Source organism: Mustela erminea, chromosome 1 (genome assembly GCF_009829155.1).
Source record: "Mustela erminea isolate mMusErm1 chromosome 1, mMusErm1.Pri, whole genome shotgun sequence".
NCBI lineage: Eukaryota > Metazoa > Chordata > Mammalia > Carnivora > Mustelidae > Mustela > Mustela erminea.
Window position 1 is genome coordinate 30,491,002 of NC_045614.1, and position 18,556 is coordinate 30,509,557.

At 43.9% G+C, this 18,556-nt stretch overlaps 1 protein-coding gene across 5 annotated transcripts in view; it reads left to right on the plus strand.

Annotated features, from left to right (window-relative positions):
• The window catches only part of PTPRG (protein tyrosine phosphatase receptor type G), a 699,794-nt gene that overhangs the window by 637,876 nt on the left and 43,362 nt on the right, over positions 1 to 18,556 (plus strand). For all 5 annotated transcript variants that reach the window (XM_032359252.1, XM_032359242.1, XM_032359260.1 and 2 more), the window contains one exon: positions 6,945 to 7,036. In XM_032359252.1, the coding sequence (XP_032215143.1) occupies positions 6,945 to 7,036 (92 nt within the window). The remainder of the gene's footprint in view (positions 1 to 6,944; positions 7,037 to 18,556) is intronic.

Below are 18,556 nucleotides of genomic sequence, written 5' to 3' on the forward strand. Positions count from 1 at the left end.
ACTGGGCTTCTGACCCCTACACACCGTTCCATTATTTTTTCATCCCAGGTTTGTGGAAGATTCTAGGAATGGTCTTGTGGTCTTCTCTTGCGTGGGCCCCCGCGGCAGCGAGGTGGAGGGCAGTGTGGTAATAAGCCGGGGACCCAGAATGAGAACAATGGGACCTCTCATCGCTTGTCAAAGGGATGTGCGCTTTGACCCAGATGTCTGTACATCTCAGAAACTGCTGGTCCTGTAAGCAAGGCTGGACATGCTGCCTTTTCAGGACCCTTTTCAATACACGGTGGTGCTAAGTGGAATTCCAGTATTTCCAATATTCAGCCTTCCCGGACCCAAGATCAGCAGCTTACTCTCAAAAAGTCTCTGTCACCTATTTCCCAGATTCTTGTCAGAGGGGCAGGAAGGGTTTTTAATTAAGAATGATGGTAGCAAAGTTATCGATGTGAGTATCTGGGGGAAAAAAACTGAAGCAACAGAAATGAGTCTTTCCGTTGGACTTTGGTCAGTCTGGGGGTTCTGGGTTAAGGGTGTGTCAGATTCCTGGAAGGAGATGGGGAGGAAGAAGGGCAGGTCCAGGTCTAGAGATTTCTTCCTCCTCTTCCTCATTGGCTGCATTTTAGTCTCTGTAACTTGAGTAATTACTGATGCTGATAAAATGCTGTCAGAGCAGCTGCAGTGGGGGAGCGTTTGTCCATCTGTCTGTCTGTCTCTCTCATCCAGAGAAGCAGTTAAGCACCCTGGGCCTGTCCCGTGCTGGCTGTGTGCGTGCACACTCTAGTGGGGAGCTCGGAGAGCCGACACTGAGGGCTTGTGGATCCTGGTGGATGTCTACTGTATATATTGCTTTCTCTCCAGCACAGATTCCTTGGTGTTTGAAAAAAACCTCTCTCTTCAAAATCTCTCCCTTAACTGAAGAAATAAGAGGTTATTTTTAGAAATTTTAGTTCAGGACCAAATGGTCATGACTTCATGAGTACCCGCTTAATGTGTCCGTGGGCTGTACGCAAGTTTGACTGATCCTCCGTGCACGAGACCTCGGGCACCACACGGGCCTGGACCACGGATCGTGGGGTTGGGCTTGAGACCAAGGGACTGCTGGCCAGAATCCGTATTGGTTTGATGAGCTGCTAGAGAAGGTATCCCACGTTATCCTCTTGACTTCCAGTCAAGCCTTTCCTAGAAGTCTTAAAATTTAAGAGCCCACGTTCGTTTTCTAAAAATGGATGAATGGAGAGTGATACAGCAAGTGTGTTTGCATTTTGCTCCTTAGAACTTTTCATGAGATGCACTTATATCTAATAGGTTGGCCATCTTCGGTCAAGCACCAGAAACCCTTGGCTTGGATTTAGGATCTGTGTTATATGAAAAATGTATCCGTTAAAAAATGTATACATTTAAATACATAGACTGGCATTCAGTGCTGAGAGGCAGGTTTTCGAAGAGAGGCATGTAAGAAGTGCACCAGCTCAGAGACCAATAAACGCGCATCTCCCTTTTTGTTTGCCTTCTGGTCCCCGTAACTCTTGAGTTGGAACTGAGGAAAATGACCTTGTGCCCACCGGGGTGTCTTTATTGTTCCTATTTAGAAGCATTCAGTGAATGTTTGCTGTAACTCTATCTTGATACTTCTTCACGGGGATGAGTTTGAGAGAGCCATCTAACTCCGTGTTTTTCAGTTCCATTCATGTGGTGGGACACTTGGAATAAGGACATCAGAACAGCCATGAGTTACTTAATAAGTAAATGCAAGTTCAATTCCATGACAGAAACTAAAATTTAATTGGTCGGTAAGCAGAACTATCCACGAAGGTGACTTAAAGAGTCGCTTTGGGAAGAAAAACTTTCACTTGCGAAGTCTGTGATCTGAGGAGACAGTTCTCCAGTATGGGTGGCAGAAGATGATGCTTCAACTTCAGGAAATGCCATCCTCTTTCTGAGAACTTAGGTTCCAACAGAAACAGAGGAGAAGACCTTTCAAATTCTTATTTAAGTATATGAGATGCAGTTTATTTTTTACTGAATTTTAGAGGATTACATTAACATCCTTGAATTCTCAACTACGGTTTTTTATCCCATCTGGGACCCTATAAATTCTAGATGCTTACATTTATGGTCACTTTCATGGTACGTGCCATCTGAGACTGTTTTGTTTCTTCGGTGGCTTTCATAGAGTCTGGAACCATTTCCCCTGTATCACTGCGCTTCTTAACCAGGGACAACACACACCATTGTCCTTGGGGGAGTCTTTCCAGATGACACAGGCCTGTTCCCCAACCATGGAGCTGCTCAGCTAGAATCACTAGGGGTGGGGTTCATCTAGCATGGGCGTTTTAAAAGCTCCCCAGACCAAAGAGATAGATATGTAGCTCACTGATAACCACCACTTGACTGAAACCTTACTGACTTGTGTGCTTATGTGTGAGGGAGAGAGAGAGAGAGAGACTGACTGACTTCAGGACCCTCCAATATGAAGGTGTACCTAATTTAGGAAACTCAGTATCAGCAGAATCTGTTGCAAAGGTAGATTAAGGGAAGCAGAAGTAACCTAATTTGGATCATTACTAAGCTGGTCAGAGTCATTGGAAAAGATTTAACTGTTCTCAGTTCCCAAGGGAGACATATCGGTGGTCAGCAGAGGGACAATAAGGAAGGGATGAAAGAAAGGGGGAAAGGGAAGAACATAAAACGTATGGTGGGGATCCAACAGACTGTAGTTGGTCATTTAACTTGTAAATGTGTTTTTCATTCCAAACATGGTGCACTTCATTGTTTTCTTTCCTTTTTTGAAGGTATTTGCTAAGTAAATGTTCATTGTAAAGAAGTGATAATTTTAGAAAAATGGCCCTTTATAATCCAGAATCTGTTTCATTCAAGGGGCATTTTTAGAATAAGTTGAAAGCGAATCGGACCTGGGCAGAAATTTGAAATTGTATGCACAGTGACCCCCTTGAACATTTTCAGAAATCCTGTCCCCATTCTCCTGAGCTCAAAATGAGAGACAATACTGCCTCTTCAAATACATCACAGTGGAAGCATTTAGAGGCATGAAAACTTGTTTTCTTTTCCCTCATTTTCAAAATCCCTGCCTTTACTTGTTTATCCCTGAATACTGCTGAAGGCCAAAAACAATCTCTCGTGGGACTACTCTGAAAGGAGTGAGTTCAGACTCAGCGTCATGTTGGACCCTTGGACCAGCTGCTTTTCTTGGGTATTAAACCCACAGGATCTAATTTGCATACAAAAGAGTTCACCTCAGTGTGGTCGGTGGTAGTGAAAAGTTGACACCAAACCAGCATCTGGATCAGCCTCTCAGTCAAAGCATACCATCAGGGGCGCCTGGGTCTTTCAGTCGGGTAAGCCTCTGCCTTCTGCTCAGGTCATGATCCCAGAGTCCTGGGATCGAGTCCCGTGTCAGGCTCCCTGCTCAGCAGGGCGTCTGCTTCTCCCTCTCCTGCTCACCCGGCTTGTGTGCTTACTCTTTTTTTTTTCTTTCTCTCCACTCTCTCAAATGAATAAATAAAATCTTTAAAAAAAAAAAAAAAGAAAAAGCAGACCTCTGGTAATTAATGATTAAAGGGCTAAATATCTGACTATGTGACACAGCCATAAAATGGGGGAGAAAGCCAGCATTAATGACTGTGTCAGTTCCTATTTGTTGTAAGGGAGTTCGTACAGTATGGTTTAATTTTACAAACACAACAGAGAAGAGACTGTGCGTGTGTCTCCGTGTGGGTGAGATGGCGACAGGAGCCCCCGATGCATGTCCTCACTCCATTTTTGCTGTCCTGTCCTCCCGGCTCGTCCCATAGCAGCCGAAATGAGCGTTTGGAAGGAGACGAGTCTGACTGTGCCCCCCACTGACTGAAGCCATTGGTCAGCTTTCCATTTCCCGCAGATACCAGCGACACTTGTGGCCTTGGAGCTGCCACGATCCGGCTCTTGGCCGCCCCTCCCCCCTTGCCTCCTGCCACCCTTCCCTGCTTTACCTCTGGCGTCCGTTCAGTTCCTGCGACGCGCAAGCTCACTCTGCTCTCGAACGAGCTCTTTGACCTGCCGGGATCTGTCCTCCCTGACACCTGCCCTTGGCTAATCCTCTTCAGTCGGGTCTCCGCTGTGGTGACAGGCTCAGCCTCTCTTACTCTCTTCATGCCCCTTGACTACGTGAAATCAGTTGTTGACTTGTTTATGGCAGATCTTGACCAAGAGAAGCGCCTTGTCTGTCTTCTTGGTCACACTGCACTGGCCCCTCATCGCAGATGTTGAGGGACAGTAATAAAAGAGGAAGAGCGTGGAAGGATATACTCCTCAAATGCCGATAGTGTTGGTCACTAGGTAGACGATTTGGAGTAACTAATTGATTGCTTTTCCTTTTCGTGCCTTTGTATTCCCTAATTTTTCTGCTGACATCATGTATTATGTATGCAATTTGAATGCTTGGCCGGGCTTAAGGAAGCGGCTTTAAAGCTTCTAGGCAGTTGCAGGGAGAAGGCATTGCCTGCCTGCTCCGTGCCAAGCGGGAGGTGCTGGATTGATGTTTGCTGAGTCCCCCGAAACCTTTATTCTGAGGGAAGGTGTTTCCCCAAAGTTCTGTAGGTCATTATCCACTTGAGTCCTTGTGTGGGAGGAAAGTAGGTTTGACCTGCACCGAGGTGCCGATGTGGAAAGCTGCGTCTCCCAAATTTCTGACCTTCATCTGCGGCAGTGCACTTTTCTCTGACAATCACAGGGTTATTTTGCTCCAGGGAAAATCCATTATACACAGCAGCACATGGCGCACTGGGGTGTGATGTGCTTCGGTACACGCTGCCCTTTTTCTTTTTCCCCAAAGAGAATGCAAAGCTGCTAGCTCCCCACATAACAGTGAGTGGATGGCGTGCCTGCCTTCTTCCAGAAAAAGAATCGATGATACAGTTTATCCTTTCAAGAGTCACCTGACTTGAGCACTACCTTGACCAATAGCAGTTCTGTGTATTAATAGCTTTATATATTAGAAATTTAACAGGTGTAGGAGTTATGTCTTAAAATAGGAGACTTATTTGCGTGTGTGTGTGTGTGTGTTTTCAGCTAGTTCAAGTCTGACCTGATGAATTGCATGTCATTTGTTTCGGTGTTGGAGAGCACTTCTTTGGGCTACGAAGTTCCTGAGTGGTCCAGTATCTCAACAAAGGCAGGTCATCTCTAGCTACGACACTGGGCGGTTAAGGTTGTACCTCACTTGTGGAGTTCGTCACCTGTGTTTTTATTTGAATGCTACTTTCTGGAAATCCATGCAAATTTGAGGGAGAGAGGAATCCAAGATTAGAAAACTTGATGACTGATTTAGAAACAGAAAGAAGCTATTCCCTCAGACAAAATCATGTGTGTGTGTGTGTGTGTGTGTGTGTGTGTGTGTGTGGTTTTTTTTTTCCACATGGATTTCCATCATTTTCACATTCAGTAGAAGATCTGGTTATTATCAGAGCCCTAAAACATTTTGTGCATTTCATATCCATGTAGCTTAAGTCAGACTGACTGACGTTCTTTCCAAATTTAGGTAAAGACAGCTAACGATGAGTGATGAAAACTTGTTTTATTATTTATATTATGAATGCCAGGCAATTCATGGGGGAGGGGAGCATCATTTTCAGCCCTTTGCAAGAGCAGTCCTGCAAGACATGTGCCGAGTAGGAGTGACTTATGTTCAGAACCCCCTAATGGCATGGAGCAGCAGTCCAGATTGCTTCTAGAACAGTGCCCAAATGTACAATCGGTTAGAGCTGCTTTTCGTCTGGAAACAGGCGCTGCTGAAAGAAAAGTGCCGTGCCCAGCGGAATCATTGCAGGATACTTTGGATTAAATGAGCAAAGACAGCTCTGAAGAAAAGTTGACTTACTCTAGTGGTTGGAATGCAGCCCCCGGGATCAGCAGAGCTGGAGTGTGTCATCGGGGCTTGGTGTGGGGCGCCCCAGGAGCAGGCTGGGTCCCAGGGACACCGAGCAGCAGAAGGATGCCGCCTGCTTGGCTAAAAGCCCCAGCAGCAGGGGCAGCTACTGTGAAGCCCCTCGGCCAGATGAACAGGGACCCTTCTCTGGTCACAATAGCCATTCACGCTGAGCAGCCTCATTAAATATTCAGCCTGTGCTTCCGGCAGCTCATTAGGGCCGCAATGAGCAGTGACGTGGATGCTGGAAAGCCGAGGGCCAGCCGGCATCAGTAGGCAGAGGCTGAGTGAGCTGCTGATGGCTTTTCTGTGCACTGCGTGTCCTGTGATGACCAGTGTTTGCTCCCTGCTTTGCCTGAAGTCCAGGTAAAATAACACAGACAACAGGCAGGGGACACCTGTGAGCTCCAGGTTCTTCTCCCCATTGTTGTCTGGCCAGGGCCCCAGATTCTGAGGGCTTGCCCCCTCCGAGCCCTCCGACCCTCTTAGAGAGCTGTGTGTAGCTTTGGGGGCCTTCGGAGCACTGACAATGTGCTGCTATTGTGTACTTGGAGCTGTTTGATGACTGCATTTGGGAGGGTTTGAGGTGTGGTTTTGAACTTGGGGCTGGAGGTGTGGGAAAACCAAATGACTCTTCTTAATGGGTCAAATTTAGAACTATTGTGGGGTCATCCTAACAGTGTGTGGAGCCAATTTTGCTCTGTGGATGCCAAGTTTTGGTGGATTAGAGCAGTTCACTAGTAAGCTTTCTCCTTTTAACTCTCAGGAGAAATATGGTATAATAAAATATATAATACATATATACATATGTATATATATATATTTATATTCTTCGGCTATTGGGGATTCTTCCAATAGATGGAATATTGTCCTTCTTAAATCTTGTTACTTTTCCATGGGCTTGCACTCAGTGCTGTGTGGTATTTAAAGCTGGTAAAATCTGTGAAGGAAGAATGGGAAAAAATGAACTCCAAGTGTATTTCTCTGGTCTCACTGTTTGCATGTTTTTCTCTTTGCTGCACAGGAAATGTTTTCAGACAGCTCATTTCTATGTGGAAGATAGCAGTTCACCTCGGGTCGTCCCCAATGAAAGTATCCCTATTATCCCTATTCCGGGTAAGTAAGACACACTCTTCTTTCCAGCGGGCTAATCATTTTCCTCTTTTGTTGGTACTTTTGTGTGACACCCATGACAAAATATTATTTTCCTAGCCTTTGAAAGCTTGCCCTAAGAGATCCTTCCCTAAGGGGTTTAATGAAATCTTTTCTTCTTTACATAACTACACTGTGATGGAGTCCTCTTTTTAAGAGGAACAAATAGCTATGAGTTAATACAGGAGAGACTCATGGACAGGGAGGGGAAGTACCAGCAGACAAAAGGGAAAGCAAAGATCATTTGCAGTCTTCTTGGACCGGGTTTCATTTTGATAGGCAACTTGCGCTTACTTTTTTTTTTTTTTTTTTTTTTAATCACAATTTGTGATAAGGTTTTCTCGAGGTTTCTCTTGAGATTCCTTCCTCTGCAAATACTTTATCTTAGCATTGGAAGTTTTGCTTCTTAGCAACTTGTGGGGAAGTCTAGGGATACACTCTTGGTCCAGGACTCATTTCATGGGTCCTTGGGTAAAAAAGGTGAAACACTCAGCTGGTGTTGGGGGTCAGGACTGGTTGGAATACGATATAGTGTGTCCCAGCAGGTGCCGCTGAGAAGTTCGGCAGCTGGTTCGTTGTGGTAGATGGGATGTGGGAGCTGAAGATGGCTCCCAGCTTGTTCGTTTGGCGTCCCTGCCTTTTTTTGCCAAATCTGAACTTTCTTCCTGTGGGTTTCTTTATGTGCTGGTAAATATCTATCTCTCAATATGTCCAACATCCACCCTCCTGACATTATTTTTTTGGTAACCAGAAGCACTGCTTTTCCCCTAGGGCTGCGTCCCACCCACCCGCAGCTTCCCTCATTCTCCAGAAGGGTCTTCCCCGTCCGATATGCCATGTATTGTAGCTGTTGGTTTATTGTCCTCTCCTCCTACAACAAGAGCTTCATAAAGGCCAGTGGGTGTCTCCTTGGTGCTAGTTAGTCCTTGGCACATAGTAAGCATTCTTTAATTCTCTGAATAAATGAATTCATGTCAGCAAAGCATTATTCGGGTTCCCCAAAGGCTGTATCTATGAAGCTCAGAGGTATAGTCGTTCTCTTCGTGCCACAGAATGTTTCTGTTGTTGAAAAACCTTCATGAGGGGCACCTGGGTGGCTCAGTGGGTTAAGCATCTGCCTTCGGCTCAGGTCAGGATCTCAGGGTCCTGGGATAGAGCCCTGCATCGGGCTCCCTGCTCAGTGGGGAGTCTGCTCCTACCTGTCCCTCTGCCTGTCGCTCCCCTTGTTTGTGAGCATGCCCTCTCTCTCTGTCAAATAAATAAATATTAAAAAAACAAACCTTCGCTAGGTGCAGTTATGGTTGGGAAGTTAATTGGACCTTTATGTGTCAGTATATGTGAAGTCTTTGGGTATTGGTGGAATTGGCCATGTTTTCTCCAATCTGGTCACCTTCTCTCATCAAAGCTTGTCACACAGAAACAAGAGGGGTAGCAGAAAAGCCTCTGGGTGAGTTCTTACTGGATCATTTCATGGCTGCTAATCCTTCCCCAGACAGATGGGGTAGGTTTTATGCTCCCCTTCATTCTTCTTCGCTGAGCCTTACCCTTGAGTCTTGGTGGAGGAAATCCCACTCCTGCTTTTGAAAGGTGAGGAAGCAGACAGGGATCCTCAGTCTTGCACTTACACGGAATAAGTAGTTTTGTCCAAGCTCAGGAGTCACGCACTAGCACGTGTGTGTAATCATTTTCCTCTTGCGACACCCAGAGTATGTGTTGGCCTCTGGAAAATGCCCGGGGGCTTCTCTTTCCTCTGCCCTGAGTCATCTGACAGATACAGCTGGTGGGTACCTGTGCAGTTGAAATACATTTTAAAAGGTTAGATGGTGAGATACTTCTTGGGCTGTCTTTCCATTTTTCTTTTCTTTTCCCACTGGATGGGGAATCAGAAAACCTAGGATCTCACCCTGCCTCTGCTGTGAAAGCTTTGGCCACTGCCTTGACCCCTCTGAGCCTTAGTTTCCAGAATCTGTAAAGGAAACAGGATACTTGATCTACCCACACTTGAGGCAGTGTTAAAACTCAGGTAAGGTGTTATGTGTAAAAGCATTTGGGAAACCATAACCCAGAAATGTCTGTTGTTGAAGCTTTCCTTCCCAAATCACAGTATGGTTCATCCCAGTAGCTGTGGAGAATAAGCATTTGCCTGGTACTCAGGTTAAGATTGTCCCAAACACTGAACCAAATTTAGTTGGTGTGTCCCACCACGCCTTGCTCTGTGCCTTGAACTTGAAGATTTTCAGTTCACTAGAATCCTCATAAACTGCCAATCCATTGTGCCTGCTGTGCCACACCGCTGGATAGGTGTTTCTAGTGTTTTCTGCCTCATTTCCCATCTACCTGTTCAATCACCACCATAAATACAGTAGTTCTCCCCACCCACCCCCCTTTTTCCATGAGGCATATGTTCCATCACCCCCAGTGGATTCCTGGAACTTGCAGGTCTTACCAAACCCTGTGTATACTGTTTTCTCCTCTACATACAAACTTGTGAGGAAGTTGAATTTATGTATCAGGCTCAGTAAGAGATTCACAATAATAACTAGTAATTAAAAGAGAAGAATTATAACCATATATTGTAATAAAAGGTACGTGTGTCTCTCTCAGAATATCTCATTGGACTGTCCTCACCATTCTTGTGATGGTGTGAGATGATAAAATGCCTATGGGACGAGACACGGTGAGGGGAATGACATAGGCATTGTGACGTGGCACTGGGCTCCTGTGGTCCTTCTGACCATACATGGGGAGGAAGGGCAGGGTCGCCTGCGTCTGGACTACAGGTGCAGGTAACTAAAGCCCCAGATGAGGGGGAACTACTGTACCCACAACCCAAAGGCATTTCTGGAAATGTGAGTTTTTCCTAATTCCATACTCACTGGTAGTGTAAGTGTATGGAGAGAAAACTGCTCCGGACTCTCCACTGACTGAGAAATCCGCGGTGTTCAGCTGTGCCTCACTGGACATGGTGCAGCCTCGAGGAGCTCTAAGCAGCTGTGGAAATGAAGGAGTTGGAATCCCTTATGCAGTGTGAGGGTCAAGAACTAGAGGACCAAGATGAGGCCACTCTTCCTCTGTTTTCCCAGGTGGCACAGCCTTCAATGGGGGGAACATGCCAAGACAAATCAACTCATTTCACCCTTAACTGGGAAGAAGTTACTCTCCATGACCTTTCTTTAAAGATTTTTCAGTTTTGGGGCGCCTGGGTGGCTCAGTTGGTTAAAGCTTCTGCCTTCAGCTCAGGTCATGGTCTCAGGGTCCTGGGATTGAGCCCCATGTTGGGCTCTCTGCTTAGCAGGGAGCCTGCTTCCCGCCCTCTCTCTCTCTGCCTGCCTCTCTGCCTACTTGTGATCTGTCAAATAAATAAAATCTTTTTTTAAAAAAATTTTTTTTCCAGTTTAATCCCATTTTCTCCCTTTTTCGGAAACAAACCCCCACTGACCTGGGTAATAGTCCCATTTGTAAAGTATTTTGTCATTTATGATGCACTCTAACCATCCAGTGCTCTCTTTATTCTTATGGCTTCTTCTGGTTATTAGCATCCAACTGTGTCATGCAGAAGAAATTCAGCACAAGAAAAACACACTTCTTAACAAATTCATGGGCTGTTTTCACTCTGGTAAATTTTTCAACCCTTTTCCTTAGTGGAGACCTCCTTGGGATTCTTCTGAATGATTTACCCTAGGAATTATCTCATTGTTCTTATTTCCAAAAATACGATATTTACAGACTTTATAGGGAGTATTTGTTCTACCTGCTAGAGCTCCGTTATCATTTTTTAAGATTTTTATTTATTTATGAGAGAGAGAGCAAGTGGGATCATGACCTGAGCCTGCGGCAGATGCTTAACCGACTGAGCCAGCCAGGCGCCCAACCTCAGTTATTTTATCCTTTTTCAAAACCTAATAACGGGACTACTGGGCCTGCGATTTAACAACTTTTATCACTTGAACTCCTTTCCTATAACTGATCGTTTAAAAAAAAAGAGAGAGAGACTTCCAGACCACTGCTCTAGTGAACTCGGAACCATTATACCGGTTAAGAAAGTTACGGATGCAACAGGGCAAGTTTGAGAATTCAGGCACCAAACTGCTACAAAACAGAGCTTCTGGGTCATCCCTGGACTATGCAATAAGCTCTGTTCCGAGAACTTCCTTTACATTTAACCTTGTTTTTAGGAAACATCATCCTACAATAGATACTGAGCGTTTACTGACGCCATGGATTATTTTCACTACAGTCAGTCCTACAGAGACAGGTGCAGGGGATAGCCTCATCTTACAGCCGCAGAAACTGAGGTTCTGAGACCCTATTAATTCACCCAAGCTGATGGGAAGGGTGGAACTAACATTGGAATTCCTCTGTATGGCTTCAAAGCACAGATGCCTGGGAAATGGCTCTGCCACCCCTTGGTCGGCTCTTCCGAAGGTTCTGCTATCTCAAGCCTTCAAGCCCCTCATTTGGATATTGATTCATTAAACCTGGATATTGATTCATTAAACCAAGGCCTTTCAAATACATGTGAGCATGCCCTGTAGTTTTTTCCCCCTGAGTTCTTCCACCAGCCCTGACCTTTTGCCTCTCGGCTGAATTCTCTTACAGCCCTCTGAATAGTTTCATTATTCTTTTGTTGAAGTTTCCTCCTTACCAAAAACTCCTCTCTACCTCTGTTACCTAGTCCTTTTTGTTCTCTTACTTTCTAAGAAAAAGGCTCTCTACCCACCTATCCTTTCCTTCCCTGTGCAAAAATAGGCACATTTCAATATGTGATTGAAATGACATGGGGAGAAATTTATAAATACGTTGAAACTTTTGGGTGATTCTGCTGTGGTTTAAGTGCAGAAACAGCTCTGGTCTTCAAATCCCAAAGCACAAGTAGAATCAGTAAGTTACGCTAACTTTTTCAAAAGTATTATCAAATAGGCAAATGGTTAAAGAGAGCTTTGCTAATTGATCACTCAGCCTTTGGAGATAGCCATTCATAGGAATTCTTGAGGAATTCTGAGTTATTAATTTTCTGGAATTGAATTGCAATTCAGGAGTTTAGAATCTTCAGTATGTTCTCCTGATTTAACATAGCAAAGACGGTCTTGTCAGAATGAGGACATTTTTTTTTCCTGATCTCACCTACACGTACGTAAAATGCGGAAGTGCTAGAGAATGTGAATGCGATGGCTAAGGCCGGGTAGCCACAGTAGAAAGAACTCTTTTTCAGATGCAAGAGTATTTATCCAACATGAAAGAAATTAAAGAAGTGCTTTTGAAGTTAGGTTCCAGTCACCATAGAAGTGACATCAATTTTGTCATCAGGACAGTTTGGAGTTACAGTGCCTGCTGCATATATGGGAACAGTGGTTAGTTGGTTGGTTAGTTTTCCAGGTAAGTTGAACTCTGACTTGTGCAGGAGAATGAAAGGGGCTTTGACTCTTAATCTTTCACTAACAATTTTTCAGAATCCAATGTTGCATGCTTATAGATTCTCCATTGTTCCCCGGGAAGGAAAAGCATAATTGAATGCAATAACTTAGTGGGTCAGTCCCCTCATAATGCTAAGTAATACTTAATTCTGTGACATTTTTAAGATACTGAAGTGGTAAAACTGTTCCTTTAAGATCCACATTATTCTTAACATCTGCAAGTACTTTTAAAAATTTAGACTTTTCAGGGCACCTGAGCAGCTCAGTTAGTTAGGCGTCTGTCTTCACCTCATTCGTGATCCCGTGGTCCTGGGATCAAGCACACACCCGGCTCCCTGCTCATCAGCAAGCCTGCTTCTCCCTCTCCCACTTCCACGGCTTGTGTCCCCTCTCTCGTTGTGTCTCTGTCAAATAAAATCTTGGAAAAAAAAAATCTAGACTTTTCGATCAGGAGATACCCATTTTAAAGATTTTATTTATTTATTTGACAGACAGAGATCACAAGTAGGCAGAGAGGCAGGCAGAGAGTGAGAGAGGGAAGCAGGCTCCCTGCTGAGCAGAGAGCCCGATGCGGGACTCGATCCCAGGACCCCGAGATCATGACCTGAGCCGAAGGCAGCGGCTTAACCCACTGAGCCACCCAGGCGCCCAGGAGATACCCATTTTAAAGGACAAACTTCAATAATACAATCATTGCAGTTACCGAAGTGTTACATACGTATGTCATTTACAAATCGGTTTCACTGCATTATAGTATTCTTTCAGACTTTCACTATATTACAGTTTTTTAAAATCAAAACTTAGCTCATGCAATTAACCTGATTAATGAGTATGTTGTATGGGTTTTTCCAAATGTGCATATTGTCAGATGTCAAATGTGTCATATTGTCCTTAGAAATGCTTTTTTTGTGGAAATCAGAGGATCTAACTTGCTAATAAAAGCATTACAAAACAAAATGTTGCTGCTAACCAGTAGCTTGGAAATCCAGAAATGATTCATGCCTTTCCAGCAGTTAAAATACATCTTAATAATTTGAAGGTCACTGGCTTCAGCAGGAGGCCAGCATATAAAGGCGTTTTAAACATGCAGTTTAAAACCCTTGGGATTAAACCAACCTTGTTGGCATATTTTATTTATACAGAGATTATCTCCAAAGGAGATTCATTGGTCTTTTGACTATAATGAAACCTTTTCTTTATTGACTTCATTGTGTCATAAATGAAAAGAGATTCCTTTTTATGGCAGGAAATAAAATGTTCCAATCTCCACAACACTCCCTGCATCCAGAGAGTCTGATTTAGACAAAACTCTGCTTGTCATGCCCTAACGTGGAAACTAAAATCCCAATAATGTTCTTTAATTTCATGTTTGCTTTATCTTCCTAAGTGGACACAGAGGTATTACCAAATGCAGAAAGAGGCCTGAACTTAGCCTCTGGGAGCTGAGCAGGCAGGCAAGAAGGGACTGAGTTCCTGAAATCCAGGTCTGTCCACTAGAGGGGTGGTAAAGAGCCCAGTTGTGGGATGTGGGGGTGCAGGGGGGTAGGGTCTGAGCAGGAGGGACTTGACCCAGGGACTGTGTTGAGAGTTATAGGATCCCTCTGCTGAGAGACAGAATTGGCATAGGGTTGCAGGAACTACTGTGGGTTAAAGAACTTCACAGAGCTGGGTGACAGAGTGGGGGGGTGATGGAAGGCCCTCTGGAATGGTAATGGTAATTATATATGTACCTGCACTTGCTGGTATGGGTATTATCTTAAACAGATATTAAGCCAGTCATTCCCAGCATTAAGCATCTTGGCAGGAGGGTAAACACTTTAACACTTCATTTTACCTGGCATCATCAATGTGATCAGAATACCAGTGTGAATTTTCCAGGTTGACTGAAACTTACAGTTAAAGCCGAAGTTTATCATTTCATTCCTTTTAAGTCAGGAAGTTTCTTTAAAAACCGTGATTGAGGGCACCTGTGTGGCACAGTTGGCTAAGTGTCTTCAGCTCAAGTCATGATCTCAGGGTCCTGGGATCGAACCCCACATTAGGCCTCTCTGCTCAATGCAGAGTCTGTTTCTCCCTTTCCCTCGGTGCGCGCGCTCTCTATCTCAAATAAATAAATAATGCTTTTTTTTTTTTTTTTAAAGATTTATTACGGTTTTCTGCCCTCTCTAACCACATATATTTAAATTAAGCTCTAGAGAGAGGTCAAATAAGGTAGAAGACACAAGGCTTTGGAGTCAGCCCGGCCCCACCACCTGATAAAGACAGTGGACGTTGGCCAAGCTCTTGGATCTCTTTTAGCCAGTTTCCCCATCTATAAAATGGGTAATCACAGCCCCAAATCATAGGGCCACACGGGTAAAGCAATTAGCACCCAACAATAAATCCTAGTTATCAAGCATTTACAAAATGCTAAGCACTCTTAAAAGTACTTTGGTCATCTGTTGACTCTTTGTAACTCTCTGTGAAAAGTCATTATTATTCCCATTTTACAGATGAGGAAAGGTAATTACAGAGAGGTGAAGTCACACCACCAGGCCGTCTGGCTCTGGCTTCTCCACGTACACCATTGCCCCTAGGTGCCCGGCAGAGAGGGTTCTTTCCACCATTGATAACAAAAATGACAGCTAGGGAGTGGGGGGAATGACACGTAGACAGCCTTACTGAGTGACGGGCTGAAGACGCGGCCACAGAGCTCTACAATAGGCTGAGCCCTCGGCGGCACCTCCCTGGGATTGATGTTCAAGAACAGCCTCAGCTGCTGAGTTTATTTGTTGTTGTTGTTGTTGTTGTTTTTTCTTTCTAACAGCCAAAAAAAACCCAATAAAGTGAAGTTTTGCCCTTTCTGTTTATCTGTTACTCCTGAAAAGGAAGAGAAAGCAAAGTGAGCGTGTGCAAGGAGGTTAGAACCCTAGACCAATATAGGGGGAATTTCCCTCTACCTGGCTCCAGATTGCAAGTACAATGGGGACGTAGCCAGATTCGGGAAACACTTTTCTCTATTTTCAGTGTTTTCTATTATATTTCTTGTATTGTATTTTACTTGTATTGTATTTCTATGTTCTATTCAGTGTTTTCTATTTCTCTATTTTCAGTGCGTCATTCTTTATTTTGTACAGTGCTTTATTTAATGTTCATCATCTTGAGCTCTTTTTTACCGTTATGGAATCTGTCACCATTGGTGCTTCTCAGTAGATGGTCACCCTCTGTGAATGCGCCTCTTGTGGTGCGTACAAACCAAAGACTGATTTCAGACTCCATCAGAAGTGGTACATAAGGATGGTTGACTAAAATAAAAGGCCTCTTATAGGTGAGGTTTAATTCTAACCACCAAAGGCTGAAATCTTGGAGAAAGTGTAACTAAAAATGTCAGATAACAATTTCACTCTGAAAGGTGCTGATTCTCAATGGACTTACCCAAACATCTTATACTGGGGTGATTTAAGGATAGCAGCAGGACTCTGATTTGTGCCTAATTCAAATCTTTGATATCTGAAAATTCTGTAACTAAAAATATTGGCACAAAAGGACACAGGAATGTTTTATCCAAGACACTCTGTTTAGTTAACCGAGATCCTCCATTTCATTCCTTGTTCTTCCTGGAAGTTGTGCTTGGAGAATGAAGACAAATTGGGTGTCCCAGTGTGGGGGTGCACAAGCTTCATGTTCAGTACACCAGGAGTCAGATGCCAGCTCTGCTTGCTGAGTTTTTGGTCACTTTGGACATGTTGCTTCCAATTCCTTGTGTGTAACGTGAGGAGAACAGTGTCCCTTACGCCTAGTTCTGGTGACGCTAAATGTAGGGAAAGCCTTTAGCACAGGTGATTCTCATTCTACTGAGTCTCTCCTGAGACCATTTCATTATATATCCTCACCCTCTCCCATCCAACCTGTAGTTAGTGAAAACCTCTTCCTCTGATGCAAGCTCCTATTTTTTTCCTCCATCACCACTACGTTGGTAACGTTTGTTCTCACCTGAGTCCTCCGATCCATCCTTTTCGTGACCGGTGGAATCTGCACCGGGTGATTCTTGCTCACTCCTGCTGATGTCCATCGCTTCTCCAACACAAATGTGCCCTGGGGCAGAGACCACCTCCCTACAATCTGGCTGAGTCCTGGGTGCTCAGTAAATGCCTCATCTGGTGGTTTCCCATTCACTCTGACCCAGACCACAGCCATTCTCCCTTGACCTTGGGTGGCCAGCTTCCGCCATAGTCCAGATTTCAGTTAATGTTTCTGAGCTTATTTTCTCAACTGTGAGATGAGTAGGGAAATAGTACTTATCCCCCAGGGTTATTGGGAGGATTGGAGTACACGCTAATCCATCTAAAGGGCATAGAAAGTGCCTGGCCCATGGTTAGTGGCTGCTAATAGTCTCTGTATGATAGAAAAATGATAGCATCTTTCAAATGGATGTCCCCTAACACCACAGGGTCTTTCCAGACAAAAACTGAGATCAGGTCCACAACACTGTCCTAATTGCTTGGCCGTCTGCTAGTTACGGTAATTTTATAATTAAATGGCTCATTTTGTGAGTAATTTAATAGAACTATGTAAGAGTATAACTATGAGGACTTCTCATTAGTCATAGCCTTATATTCATCTTAATATTGAAAAAAAAGATGTGTGACCCTTCAGCTTCATTTATCTTGATTGAAAGTCTGTGCGTTAACTGGGTAGCCTGTGGTGGTCAGTACCGCATGCATGTGTGTGTGTGCGCGCATGTGCACACGTGTGTGTGTCTGTCTGGTAGTTGTAAGATGTTACTATGGTGCCTGGAAACCCAGAGGGGTGTGGTTAGACTTCCTTGGGTAAAGAAGCTAATTGGAGAGACTAGTGAGTCATGTATTTCCATGATTATCGTGCTGAGCTCTGCTGGGTTTTTCCTGCATCTAGCCAGGAGAAGAGCAGGCAGACAGATTTCTGGACATGGATGGCATTACCTTGGATATTAGACTTGAGTGCTTTGCAGGAAAAAATAAGTTGTTACTCTTAAAACAATTTTTAGTGACCAGAGGTGGGCTTTGACTTTTAAAATGCCCTGTTTTTGACTTTGCAGAGCAAAGTACCTCTGAAGCTGATAGGTGTTTGCTTATTCTGAACTAGAGTCGTGTGCACCATAAATTTATTGGAATTTACAATTTCTAAGTTAATTATGGGATAAATGCTGCTCTTGGCCTATTGTGCTGTAACAATGTCCCCCTCGGAAACAGTGTCATCTTTGGTTCTAAATGTGTTAGGAGGAAACGCCACCGTCTATATGCTTAAGTGATCGCAGGGCTAGGTTGTGTCCCATCTCTCTCACTCAGTTTGCCTGTTGTCCAAAGAGGGGTTTCTTTGGGTTAAATCTTTTCAGGACTCCAATTTTTGTACATATTAATCCTTCTCTCAACCTCAGATCGTTTCTTTGCCACTTGATCCGTACTGTAGCATTTGCTTACTTCTAAACATTTTAGGCGAAGTTGATCAGATAATTTCGGAAATTTTTCTTGAACTGTGCATTCTGCTCAATATTCTGGGGAAACGTTTTGGCTCCGCTCACTTTGTTAATGCTGGTTACATCATTATGGGAGCTATAGAATTCTTGGGCGTGCAAAATGATTGCATATTCATGAACCTCTCCAATCCTGAAATATTTGTAAATAACTTGGCAATTTTTTTTCATAAGGTGGCCTATTAAAATGATTAGGTCTTTAATTGGTCACACGGAAAGAATGGGTGCTTATGGAGCACCATCTATTTGATAAGTAACATTTTTGCGCTAAGCAGTTTGGATTATGAACATATAAGTCACCTTCCTTAAACAAAGTATAAGAGATGCTATTTTCCGCTTAAGAATGATTCAAGTTTGAAAATGTCAATAGATGCAAAAAGCCACCCTAGAGCTTTGCTCTCTCGAAAGAAAGTAGAGAAGGAATGACATAGTCAATGTTAGCTGTCACCAGATGAAGAGAAATCAGATTGTCAGGCCTGGATCTATAACATTCTTGCCAAAGTAGGACCTCATTTACACATACAGATCTTCATACCCTTTGCTAAGAAAAGCATCTGTGGCAGTTTAGATGTTTGTGCG